General features: G+C 47.1%; 1 protein-coding gene across 1 annotated transcript in view; it reads right to left on the bottom strand.

The window, feature by feature from the left end:
* Positions 1-8,524: 8,524 nt before the first annotated feature.
* MYLIP (myosin regulatory light chain interacting protein) overlaps positions 8,525-14,137 on the bottom strand; it is a 60,503-nt gene continuing 54,890 nt past the window's right edge. Inside the window, exon 7 of the mRNA XM_069613563.1 lies at positions 8,525-10,046. Within this exon, the coding sequence (XP_069469664.1) occupies positions 9,957-10,046 (90 nt within the window). The 3' untranslated portion in view covers positions 8,525-9,956. The remainder of the gene's footprint in view (positions 10,047-14,137) is intronic.

Genomic DNA, 14,137 nt, shown 5'->3' with positions numbered 1-14,137 from the left:
AGGGTACAAGAAACATCACTTGGGCGACGGCCCAGTGCCACAGATCCTGGGCTTCCTTGGATAGGGCTGGGGATCTGGTGCCTCCCTGCTTCCAGATGTAGAACATCGTGGTGGTGTTGTCAGTGAAATCCTTACCACCTTGCCCTGGAGGGACGGGAGGAACGACCCGAGGGCCCAGAACACGGCTCGGCGCTCCAGGACATTGATGTGTAGTGACCTCTCCTCCGGGAGCCAAAGGCTTGCGTGGAGATCTCCGGTGTGCGCTCCCCATCCCTCCAGGAAGGCGTCCGTTGTAACCTTCTCCTGATGTCTCGGGGTCTGGAAGTCCATACCCGCCGCCAGATGCATGCTGGTGCCCCACCACCAGATTGCTTGGCGGAAGGTCTCGTTGAGCGGGGTCCTGTCTTCGAAGCTGCCCGCCGCCTGCATCCAACGGGCATCGAGGAACTCTTGCAGTGGATGCATCCGCAGCCTGCACAGGCGCACGAGGTAGATGCACGAGGACATCATGCCGAGAAGGGACTTGATGGACCTCACCTTGGCCACGTCCACGGTTGACAGCCGTTGTACCTTTCCCAGGATGGCCTTCGTCCTTTCCTCCGACGGAGAGGCCAATCGGGCCACTGTGTCGAGCCTGGCTCCCAGGAACAGGGCGACTTGCGATGGTACCAAGTGGGATTTCGTGAAGTTGAACGAAAAATCCCAGATCAGAGCAGCTGGACGGTCATCGCTGTGTGCCCGACGGAGAGTTCTCTTGTATTTGCTCGGATGACCCAGTCGTCCAGGAAGGGGTAGATGTGGATCCCCTGCAGGCGCAGCCGCGCCGCTACTGGTGCTAGGCACTTGGTGAATACCCTTGGCGCCGACTTCAATCCGAAGGGAAGGGCCTTGAACTGGTAGTGTCGCCCTTGGACTACGAATATGAGGAGCTTTCGATGTCCTTTTAGAATGGGGATGTGCAAGTAGGCATCCTCCAAGTCCAGCGACGATAGAAAGTCGCCTTCCTCCAGCTGTCCCAGCACGTGCTGGAGGGTGACCATCCAGAACTTCTGGGACTTGATGTATTTGTTTAAACGACGAAGGTCCAGGATGGGTCGCCAGCCGCCGGTCTTCTTTCTTACGAGGAAGTATCACGAGTACACTCTGGAGCCCCGGAGCCTCTTTGGGACGAGCTTGATGGCTCCTTTCTTCAGCATCGCCCTTCCTTCCAGCAGCAGTTGAGGGACGTAGTTTTCCTTCCTACCCACGGGTGGAATGCGGGGGCACTTCTTTAGAAACTTGAGTGTGCCCGCGGGCCAGGGCATCCAGCACCCATCAGTCGGAGATGGAATCCCACATGCTGACTAACTTCACCAGCCGGCCTCCCACCAGGGTGCTCAGGTAGGGGGCCCCGACGCTACGGCCGGTTCAGTCCTGCTTGGTCACTGCCTTGCCACCTTGGCCTCCTTGACGAGATCCTCCCGACTTGCCGCATCCTCTGTAGGCCTCCTGCGAGGAGAAGCGGGCCGCCTGGCGGTATGTCAAGGAGCTGCCGCCAAATCTTTTGGAGGCACCTTGCTTGCCTCGAGTTCCGAAAGGGCGGCCGTCATTGCTGCAACACCCCCAAGGCCCGAGCCGTCTGTGTCGGCCTTGATGGCCTGCAGTGACTGGTCCAATGTCTTGTCAAACAGGTTGTTCCCGTCGAAAGGCATGTCCAGAACTCTGGTCTGCACGTCTTGGTGGAAATCGGTTGCCTTGAGCCAACCACGCCAGCGAAGGCAAACACTGTTGCCCATCTGGCAAAAACTGGTGTCAGCAATGTCCGTGGCTACCGTTATGGCATGGTCCGACGCCACCTCGCCTTCCTGTAGGATCTGCAGGGCCACTTGTCGTCCGGGAGGAAATCCAGCAGGGGAGCGATCTTAAACCACAGCTCCCTGTCGTAGCGGGCCACAATCGCGAGGGCGTTGGCCGCTTTAATCGTCATCGCCACCGACGAGATGACCCGCCGACCCATGGCATCCAGTATCCTCCCTTCGCCGTCCAGCAGGGAGGTCAAAGTTGAAGCCGTCGCCCCCGCCGCTTTCTTCTTGGCTGCCGCAGAGACGACCGAATCCAGGGTCAGCTGCGCCCTAAGGCACATCGGGGCGGAATCCGGGACCCGGTACTTCTCCTGCCAAGAGACCGGTACGAGAAGTTGTGGACGGATTCTTCAGGAGCGACAGCCCCTCGTCCCAGATGTCAAGTAATGGCACTGAGAGGACCGTCTTCCTCTTGGCCTCACGCCATTGATAGAGGAAACCTTCCTTATTCTGTTCCTCGGGGCCGAGTTGGAGGAGCTCGGATGCCCTGGCAATCATGGCGTGGAAGGAGCCAATTTTGTCGGGCAGGGAGGCCCGAGGAGGTGGTGATGGAAGGCCCATCCCGTCGTCACCACCGTCATCTGTCCCTGTCGTGGCCGTCTCTGTTCCAGTGTTATCCCTCGGATCAGGGGAAGGCGACGAGGGCTGTGAAGGCCGTGAAGGCTGGAAGGGTTGGGTGAATTCTCCTCTGCTTGCTTGGAGGGCTTCTCGACGGTCCAGGCTCCGCTGGATCGTCCGTTGGGGGTAAGGACAAGGTTGCCCTTATCTCCATACATAAGGCCTGGATCGCCATCAAGATTGCCCTCAAGTTGTCCTGTGGCCCAGGTACCAGCTGCAACAGGCGCGACTGTTGGGGAGTGGAATCCTCTGCCTCCACGGGCTCCTCGTCGGCAGCACTGTCGCTTTCTTCGTCCGCCTCGTCGGGATCCCTTCCGTGGGACCGGACCTCCTCGAACTTCTTGTTCAGGATCTTCGCGACTCCAGCCAGCTCCTCCTCCTCAGAGGCTGTATCTGTGTCCGTGATGGCCACCGGGCCCCCTCCCCTCTTTTTCCACTGGGGTTTTCACAGGGGTCTTATCGATGGGTTGAAAAGGATTCCCTCCGCAGTGGCAGGGAATCTCTGGGCCCCAAGGTCACCTCCACTGGGGTAGCCTCCACAGGCTTCGCCAGGGCTGCCACGACTCCCTCGATAGAGACATTAGCCGGGTGAATCAGGGCCTTCACGACTTTGGACGCGCTTGAGGCCTTCAGCTTGCAGGGGGGGGTGAGAGGTCACCACCTCGCTCCAGACCGGGACTTCTCCCGAAGCCTACCCGGGTTCTCAGATTTCCTCTTCCCCGAGCCAGAGCATTGGCTTGTGGTTGATGGCGTCGGTGAAAGTGCACCCTGCCTGGCAACCGAGGAACCAGACAGATCAGCGCTCCCAGTGCTTTGCCTTGTTGTGCCCCCGTCCCTGGAGCGCCCTCAAAGGTCTTAGAAGACCGCTCGGACTTCTTCTCACCTACCGCTGGGCTCTTCCCTTCCAGCCAGTTGGGGAGGCGGATACACTGATCCTTCATAGTCCGTTCCGACATGTTCTTGCAAAGCGCACAGTCCTTCTCCACGTGCGTTTTGTCTTCATGAAGGCAGTAGAGGCATCTGGAATGCTCATCCTCCTTGAAGACATTGTGCAATCCGCATCCAGGGCAGCTCCTGGACAGCTTGGATCCGGGCGTCGTGTTTCCTTTGTCCGGGGCCATGCCCACGCGGGGTAGGCCTCAAAGATCTTCCAGAATCCGTCAAGAAGTGAAACTCGTTGAAAACCTTGCCCTTGAGGGGCGTAGAAAATTCCGAAACGGGTCCCCGTTGATCGGAAGTAGAAACGGTGGAGCTTGAGGCTCGATTGACTGAAAAAAATGAGATTAAACATTAAAAAATTGCAAAACGCAGTAAAAGCTCGAGAGCTATAGCACGAGGACTCGCAACACTTGAAAGTGCTGTAAAAATCTGAAGATGGCTGCCAGAGGAGGGGCTTAGGTAGAAGGCAGTCATTGGCTGGGGGCAGTAAGACCCAGAGACCAGTGATTGGTTATTAGGAGAAAGACAGTTCAGAAATGAAACAAACTGATTTTTTCTTTACCGAGGATTCACAGCCTGACGACGGGGAATATTCATGAGCATGTGAATCTATGCCAGACCCCATGCTGGAGAAATTTGGTATTATATAACAGGAAATATTTGGCCGAAGAAACTGCCACTGATCTAAATCCCATTTTATTTTGATCCCAAGAGTCCCTCGCTCCATACCAATTATTTCCTGGATGGCATTGATGTGGAAGTTATTTTTTTGGTGATAAGGAAAATAAAAGGGCTCTAGAGCACCAGGACCAGACGACCTGTCTAATGCCGCAATAAAGAGCAATCCTGACTTTTGGGCGTATGCTTTAGAGATAGTTTACTCACGTTTTCCAATCTGGCAACATACCATCCAGCTGGAAAGAACCTATCCCGGTACTGGTCTTCAAAAGACGTGATCTACAGGACCCGATGCATTATAGGTTACTTGCCATGATAGATTCTTGCTGTAAAATATTCTCTGCCTTACTGTTGCAGAAGCTGCAGCATTGGGCCGATACGCACAATCTATTAAGAATGCATCAAACGGAATACCGAAGCGGACATAGCACTCTTAATAACCTATGTGCTCTACAATATTTATTAGTCAATACACAGCGACCTCCTAATAAAAAATCATACCCATGTTATATAGATTATAGCAGTACGTTTGACCAAGTTTCTCGTTCGAGGTTATGGGAAAATTTGGCACGCTGGGGCATTAATCCTATACTGCTGCATTACATCTGTCAAAAGTACTCTAATACTTCAGTCTGTGCAAACTGACCAGCATGGGCAGACTACTGGTTTTATACCAACGAATTGTGGACTGAAACAAGGGTGCATATTGGCACCCTTGCTGTACAAATTATATGCAGCAGATATGGACACTGCCATCCGAGGGGCCAACAACGCCCCACCTGGTATTGCAAATGAATCTGTCCTGTGGTTGGCGTATGCTGCTGACACTGCTGTTAGATCATATGCCAATCAGTCTGCAGCGTTAGCTGGAGGCCCCGTTAGCCTATGCCACTTGTAATTATATGAAATAATATTGTGGTCTTTAATAAGACCAAAATTATGACCATTGAGAAACGTCCAGCCAAGAAAAAATATTTTACTAGGATGTTAGGAAGAGTCAGCTTGGAGGTCGTAGAGAAGTATCTTTATGTATGCCTATAATGATAAGACCATCAGCTTTGAGCATAGGCAAATATTTAACCACGATGACTAAAAGATATTTTTTAAATAACAAAAAAAAAAAAAAAACACAAGAAAGGGATATAATCGAGGGATCATTGCAAATTTATAAAATCAGCGTAATATTGAGCATTCTATATTGTTTGGAGACTTTGCCTCTTGCGTTGGTAACCTGGCTAGACAATAGGAAGGCAAGTTGTTACGCTCTATGTTGGACGTCGCAAAAGCTGTTCCTGTGCAAACCTTGCAGTGCGAGCTTAGCCTTACCTCATCAAGATTGTTATGTTTAGTACAGCGATGTCCGTTTTTTGCTAAGCTGATATGGGCCATAACATTGCCAGAGTTACTATTGGGCTTTAAAGCTAGCTAAAGAAATCTTCTAAACAGTGCATATAGTAATTTAAAAACCTCTGTGGCAACCCATTTTAACTGCACTAGGTCTGACGTTTCAGACATACGAATTGTCTATTTTTGCCAAACTCTTAAGATAAACAATGTGAGATGGGGTCGCGCCTAGAAAGACTTGTGTACAGGCGCGTTATAATGACTTATATCCAAAAGATCGAAGCCCTATCCCTCAAAAGTATTATATTGTTATTTATATAGCACACTTTCCCCACTTGTGCGGCCTCAATACGCTTTTTCCATGGTTGGAACGCCCTTGGTGACCATAGTCGATGTGGTTAGAGATTCTAGGGAGATTAGCTTAGATGCGTGTGTGCATGTTTGCCATTCTAAGACTCGGGTGTCTGGCAAGGCTCAACTAAGCAGCCCAGTAGAGGTCAGACACATGGGTGGGTGCTCTTGAGGGTTAGAGTTAGATTGCTGTTGTTGAGAGTCTATGTGAGGCCAGCTATACCAGGTTCCTTTCGGGTGGTGGTCGCTGTATGCTAGTGGCAGAGGTACATCAGATGTTTCAGTCTGAACGGCTGTGTGAAACTAGGCCGGATGTGCTTAGCCGTAGAAATGTTCTATCGTGCATGGATGTTTGGCCGTGCCTGCGGCCTGTGTCCACACTAGTGGTGTGAGATATACATACCGTAGGCTGCGAGATTGCTTATTTGTCTGAGTCTAGAATTGAGAGTCCTGTAGCGATGGGCTTAGGTTTCATAATGTTGCCAGTATCAGCATATAATAAACAGAACGAGTCAAAATCTAGATTAGAGGATCCTATAAAGTGGGAGCAAGGCCTATGTTTCACAGTGCCAAAGGTTTAAGCATATGGCAAACCTAGACTGAGGCTACACCTAGATTTGAGGATTCATTTTATTGGGAGAGAGGCCTGGGTATCACCCTGAAGTATGATTTGTCATATAGTAAGCCAAGGTGGAGGCTTCACCTAACATTGAGAATCCTGTATTGTGGGCAGGCGGCCCAGGTTTCACAGTGCAGGAGGTCTCCACATATGAAAGAACAAACGGAGGGGGCTACACCTAGATTCGTGGAGGGGGGCTAGCCTTGAAAGGCTGTAGGTTTCAGCCTATTTTATAGCAAGTTTCTGTAATATAACAGTCATCGATGGTTTGTTGTACCTAGCTTGGTGAATAGGTTTGTTGTGGGGGCTTCGCAGAATGAGTGATGCGGGTTACCAAAAGTAGTTGTGTGGAATATTCCACACAAGGGTTTTGTCTGACATCCCCCTGTAATTATTTGCTAAAAATGTCTTCTGTAGCACTCAGGCTTTTATCTACGCTTTAATATCCTTCCAATTATATAGGTGGCTGCGGGCATCTCGAGAAAGCATAGGAAATGCTGCCTAGGCGGAAGCTTCATGGAAACAACCAGGCACCTACTTATGGTCTGCTCGTTATTACAGGAAAATATATTAAGCTCTAAAACAGGTTTGTTAGTCATACAGAAGGAATACAATTGACCAATTTTGCAGTACCATCTATGCCGCTGAGTCTTTGGTTATATCTGCAGCCGCCTTTCACATAAAAGGAGATGGTTTTGTTAGGTGGAATTATGATTAGCCCTAGTATTGATTAGCCATATTGTTATAGTCATAATTGCTAGAATTCATTGTGAACTTTCAGGTACATTCATACTGGTTTTTTGCACACCTTGTAATTTTATATGTTAGATTATGATTTTAAGTTCAATGAGAATAGTGGATGTATGGTAAAGGTTTTTAATGTAAAGCCACAAAGCGCGTACATTTAAAAAAAATGTAACATTTAAAATTAATGACAACCATTCATTAAATGTGTTGTGTTTAAATAGACGTGATAACAAACTTAATGAGCATTTATTTCTCCTTATCGGGAAAGTATGGGTGCTCAGCCACTCATAAGTAGCTCGAGCTGTGGAGTAGATTCAAAAAGGCGCAGGAAGTCAGTTTCTTAGGATTGGACATTCTTGGTCAGGCACTACGGCATAAAATTGAATGTGGAGTGAGGAGCAAATTGGCACGGATTCCCGACGAACACGACATCCCAAGCCACCATGAGCTAGCTGAGCCAAGAAAGACTTTACTTGCCAAAAAAAAAAAGTTTTTTTTTTTTTTTTAAACAAGACATTGAAGGAATTGGCCACCTTATTGGGGAACATCGAAAAATGCGGGGTGATGGGTCCAGAGGAAGCTCACATGGCCTCCTAACTCCCCAGGTACAGTTTAAATATGAACTTGGGAGAAAACGACCATAAGTCAAGGTTTGTTCGCATATATATGTGGGGGGAGACCCCTCCCACAGCCCCTCCACTGTATGCCTATACATTTTGTTTTAACTTTACCCCCCCACATATACATATGCGAACAAATGTGGTCGGATTTTTGGTGATCTCGGTCATTTTGGCCTAACCCTAAATAGTTACTGCCAGATACTGAGGTAGTGTTTCAAAGGCGTCTTATCTCGTACTGTAATTTTTTGAGACAAAAAGGTGGAGGTGTATTGTGGCAGGAAGACAAATTGCTAGAACAAGTGGCTATAATCGTCCGACTTCAGAGCCGAGTTGAGAAGCTTATCAGAATTTTCCAAACAATACTTCACAGAACATCAAAAGCTTCTCTTTGTAGGGCCCCATTAGATTATATAACTGAGTGTTTTAAAGGTTCTTATAATTCTGGTGGTTGCTCAAAGACGTGCTGGCTTTATTTGTTTTACTCCCATATATTACTTAATAGCAGTGCTACAGCTTTGGTTCACTGACAATGAACCTGGTTTCCAGAGGGCGAAGGCACATGTTTGCCCCTGAAGGCCAATACAAACCCACAACGATCATTTGGAGTAGGAACATGTATACATTGACATTTACTCGTTGCCAAATCAAATATGACATTTCAGATTTACTTCCCTCAACCACTGGAAAAGCACTTACAAAACAAGTCCCTCTTCTCCTATTCTGGAAGGTCCTACAAGGAAGGTAAGAAACAAGGGAGCAGACGAAGCTATGTTATAAATCCATTTTAGTCCTTTATTCTACAGAACAGAATATAAAACAAGACAGAAGTTGTCTGGCACACAGAACATTGAAGTTTGTCGCCGCTTTTTTGGAAACTACATGTATTTTACAAAGTGAAAAAATAAATACCTCTCGGGAGTACAAGGCTATGTGCATGAGCCATAAAAAAGTAGTTTTTCTCTCCGTTAAGAGTTTGACAAAATGTCTGTGCAAAGAAACAAAATGCATAAAGAACACGTTTACTGCTACATTAAGGCAATATCAAAAGAATAAAAAATAGAGGAACTTTTGCTGTAAAGTGACAGTAAAATATTTTCCCAGCTTTTCACACAGCTAGTATTGCACACAAAACGGTCTGCCAATTTCTTCTGCATCTCAAGGAAATTATTGGCAAGCTCAAGACCAAAAATGCCCAGGTTGGCAAGTATTAAGAAAAAGAATGCCAATGAGGATGGGACGTTGGGAGCAAAGGGCAGAAAAGTGTAACCAATTTTCAAGCAAGATAATTCTTCTCTGAACACTTAAATGTACAATTTATAATAAAACCGTTTGTAGAGTTATGCCATTTGAGTAAATGGGCATTGCTTTGGATTAGTCCCACAAAACCAACTCCTGAGAGAGTGGGGCTGAAATACAGAGAACAGTTCATCTTAAAACATAGTAACCTTGCAAAACGTAACGCGTTTTGAAGTTTGCACACACTAATCACCATTTCCCTTTAAAAAGGAAAGCAACAAAATCTGAATATCCGGGCAGTGTCATGGATAAAGACTAGCCCACCCATGTGTCCCTAGTCAGTTCTCATGAGGACTGAACGTCAGAGTTCCATGCTCTGCATTAAGTCGGAGAAATCGGTGTGCAGTCTTTTGAATCTACATGTGCATTGTCTCTAATACTGTTTGTATCTAGCTTTAACAAACACCAAACTAACATGGAACAAACTATTTAAAAAGCAAAGATAGTTAAAAACACAAAAACTATTTCCCTACTTTAAAAACAATAAAATCGAGTCATCAGAAGGAAAAAAAAAATTCACACATAAAATCCGATAAAATGCCTTAGACAGCTAGCGGCAATCATCAGCGTTTAGGTTAAGCATCAGAGGTCACAACTCTTTGAACATTGCTTAAAATGTTCCTTTGGCAACATTGTCCTATAAGAAAGGAATGCCCCTTGAAGGGTGGATGGAAAGGGAGAAAGCTGCTTCAATGCCACTCAGTTCTTGAAAAACAAGGTGGGAGAGCTCCAGCTCCTTTTCGATGAGCACCTGCTGGCTAATTCAATTTCGGATCCTCAAATGGGCCGGATGCTGGAGAGACCGACTGGTTTCACCACAATTATTGCAGCTCGGTAGTGCAGGCCATTCAACAAGGTACAGTGCACATAATGTCTGAAAATAAGTGAACAGCAGTCCAATTGTCATATCAAAGTAAGGTTCATCAAACTTGTGTGGGTGGGCAGGTAGACGTGCTGTACATGTTCCACAGACGATCGGCACACAGGGCAGCACTAAAAAGGAAAAGGGAAACTGGTTTAGAAGATGCAGCAGCATTCGTATGAACATTAAAAACCATGCCCCAAGGCAAAGAGCAACCTTGCAGTTTCCAAGCTGAAAAGGCCACACCTGCAGGGTGGGTCTTTTGTTTGCAGTACTCCCCTGGCCTCTTTCGGGTCAACCCCAACCCCCACAGTCCTCCCTCAGTGGCGAGGCACCCTCTGCTACTCCACTTAACTGCTGCGTCTCCATTCGTGGTCTGCAGGCTTGAACTCAGAAACCCAACCCAAAGCACCTTGCACTTCTGTGCGCAACCTTTTGTACCCCAGGCTTCCCGGTTCATGGCATACAGACCGTGAACGGAAAATGACCCCACTGGTGAGTGGAAGAACCACTTATGTTCTGGGTTAATCATCAATACCAACCATACATAAATCCTATCAAAATTAATATAGTAGAGCAACAAGAAGCATTTCCTTACTTTTCACCAATCATACTATATGTTTGAGAGTCATAACAGTTCTACAGGCAGATCAGTAGCACAGGTGTTCAGATGGTTTGGAGAGCTATACATAACGTGTCATTTAGAATAAATCAGGGCTCTTCTACGGAGCTCTCCCAGAGGACTGCAACGGCTGTATCCAAACTATGGCTCCCAGAACTATGCTGGCAAGTTGCAGTCAAAAACAACGAGTCAAAAGCTGCTAAAAATGAGATATGTGCAATGATTTTGCGTTCAATTGAAAGAGCAGGAGCCCCATGCTTTTTCAGTGCATAGCTGTTCTGACTCAGGTGGAGGGTGCGTCGCTTCGTGACACGGGCTGGCACCACCATCATGACGAAGTGGAATGGGGCAAGATAATAGTGACCCCAATGCACTGCATTCCAATGTGCTACGCGTTTGTTAAGAGCAGAAATAAGCCATCGTTAGAGGGTAGGACATAAGAGGTAGTAACAAAGCGATGAATCAAGTAGGCAAACTCTTGTAAATGAGTCAATGCTACTGTTCTATTCTAAAGCACAAGTAGTGGGTGCATAAAACAAGAGCATAGACCATTACATTAAATTTGTTTAATAAAGGATAATTATCCCAAAATGGTTATTAAAATTACACATCAAGTGCAAGTGCTCATCAGGTAAACGAATGCTTGCTAAGTCAAGAACATTACATCTTCTCTTCAGTTATAGTAACTAAATAGCGCAAGCGGAATCTTCTGAACGCTCAAATTTTATTTGACTAGTTGTGACAGTTCTGCCCAACACTCAAAAGGGACACTTCAATTCACTTTAACACACTGAAAGATCACCAGTCAGAACAGCAGATATATACAAACATTTTCATTGAACCAAAAAGAAAATCTCCAATTTACCTCTGTCGGGAATTGGAGGAAATCTTGTACAATGGCGGACCTAAGCTCAAGAGATCATTTCCAATGTTTTCTATATTCTGGCTATAGTTCGGTTCTAATGTACCAATATTAGGTTTCACTAGAGGAAACGAGTTTCAACGCTGAACAAGGTCCCTACTTTGGTACTTAAAAATCAACTGGCGATTACATCACCTTTTAAAAAACAAACACCACTGGAAGTAAAACGGTGCATCTAACTTTGCATCGTATTCCGCTGAATAGCAGAGACTTTAGTGGCATGATCGTGATTTAGCAGAAAAACACTATTTGGGAAAGCGGTATGAAAGTAATGGCAAAAATAAGGTCGAACCGTAGGATGTTGCAGGATATCTGGCAAACCTCTAATACAAGCTGCACGAGCACTCAGGATTCCATTAAAAAACCATTAAGAATGCCAAAACGACTCATCGCCAATAGCTGCTCTACTGGTAGAAACAACCATAACGAGCCCCAAGGAGGCTAAAGCGCCCCAGATCTCCTCAGATCTGCTATAGTTTGGAGATGGACCAAAATCTAGCAGGAAAAGTGCCCAAGGCTTTTAAGTAAACTGAAGCAGAGCGAAAGCCAGTTCAACTGCCCGGTACCATTGATTTGTAGTAGATCTCGAAACTTTCAGGCACATATCCAGATGTCTGAGACTAGTGTTCAGCTTCCTGGGGTAGCTGCCTACAGTAAAAAAGGGGCCAACATGAAGGTAAGCAATAGTGGCACACCGCGTTTTTTTCAACCATCCATACAACTTAACTCCCGAACTCTTGAATACACATTCTCTCCCATGGACCAAAACGCACATGCAAATGTTCGCAAACCCCCACACCGAGGCCTCGCACGCCAAAGCACTGGGCTACTACACACCTCCCACCCGCATCACAAAAATCACTAATCGTCAGGGAAGGAAAACATGAGGGGGGAAAAAGGCGAAATAAAAAAACTTGGGACAACGTTTTTAGAAAACACATTTGCTAAATCCAGTTCAAACACTATAGGACCTAGACAAAATATAATCATCCAACTTACTTCCTTCGCAACTTTCTGATGCTACTGGAGCAACGTACCCCAGCCACTGCAGCCGTAATGTCACCACTGACAGCTTCACAGCCAAATGCTCTGCTACACCACCAATGGCAGTCTGTCGAGCATTGTCATCACCATCAACCCACAATCTCACTGGGCGCTCATCCTCCTCTCTATCGACTATAGGCACCGGCCCATCACCTCCACAAACTGCCCCATCTATTAAGTCAGGAAATCCATCATCCATCGACCACACACACCAGACATCCTGGACGGCGATCCTGCTCTTGCTCCACTGTGCCATCATGCAATCTTACATAACCTCGCCTTACACAATCACCCTCAAAGTCCAAAAACAGGTAACACCTTCTTCACAAAAACTGGGAATCCTCACCCGCACCACATCACCCAGACAGACAGCACGCTCCACACACTGCCCATTTTCCATCCTTGTTCTCTGCCTTTCCCTTGTCAAAGCTACTATAGCCCCCCAGATCCACATTAGCTTACCTGCCACAACCTAATCCTGAAAATAGTTCACTCCAGCCAAACCACCAAACAACTGTTGCACCAGATGCTGAAAAACCACTTCTGCAGATGCCAACCCAAACAGCATCCTACGGAACATGTATGCGGCGTAATAAAATAAGTTAAATGCCAAGACTTCATGTGCAGTTCAATCTGGTGGTAGGCTGAGGAAAAGTCACACTTTGAAAACCATGACACTAGCCCCATGGTGGTCAACAACTTGTTAATGTTCGAAAGAGGATGTCTGTCCACTCAGATGTTGCCATTTAAATCACCCAAGTCCTCCCACATCCTCAGTCCTCAACTTGCTTCCTTGACAACACCACAGGCGACAGCCACTGACAATTCAATGGCCACTAATTATCCTGTCCAATTCTGTTTCGAGCCCCTCTCGGGGAAGGTACTGGGATGTTCCTTACTTTGTGTGCAATAGGCTTCACCCAGTTCTTCAGCACAATCTTGTGTGCAAAATCTTTCAGTTTTCCCAACTGCCGGGTACATGTTTTTGAGGCTCTCCCCGGACATATGCGTCTCAGCATCCACACACAGAACAGGTACAGCCCTTCACAGGCTTATCTGGATGTCCAACGCTGCCTGCTCATCCCGATCGAGCACACTGGACCCCTTGTAGGCTATATACAGCTACAATGGCCTCATCTTCCAGCCCAAGACCTGGATATCTGCCCATTCATACCCCAACACGGCGATGGGAACATGTGCATAAGCATTGGGATTTATATCTGTATGTAGAAGGCCGTCCACTGACTTTTAAAAGGTGTACTCCTACAACTCAGGAGACACCATAGTATAAGGGGACCCAAAGTCTACTTTCATCTCAAGGTCAGCACCATTGACCTTCACCATATCCCATGGTCCATACTACTACTCCCCATGAATGTGGAGCCACAACCTTTCTTCCATCTCTGGTGTCTTATTCCCCCCCCCCTCCAGCTCTTCCACCATGCTGACATTTGTCCTGGGGCAACAAAACCGTTCCTTGGCTGCTTTTCACTGCCTCGCAAAGTATCCGTTTACACTGCAACACCTGCACGCCGCAGACAGAGCAGGACATTCTCACTCCTGTGGGAGGACTACACCACCCACACGCTAGATGCAACAAGGCTTTGCCCTTGTCTGTCCATCTGCCCAGTTCT

This window comes from Ambystoma mexicanum, chromosome 5p (assembly GCF_040938575.1).
Source record: "Ambystoma mexicanum isolate Mex_15411 chromosome 5p, UKY_AmexF1_1, whole genome shotgun sequence".
NCBI classification, from domain to species: Eukaryota; Metazoa; Chordata; class Amphibia; order Caudata; family Ambystomatidae; genus Ambystoma; species Ambystoma mexicanum.
This window is presented reverse-complemented; position numbering and strand designations above follow the sequence as displayed.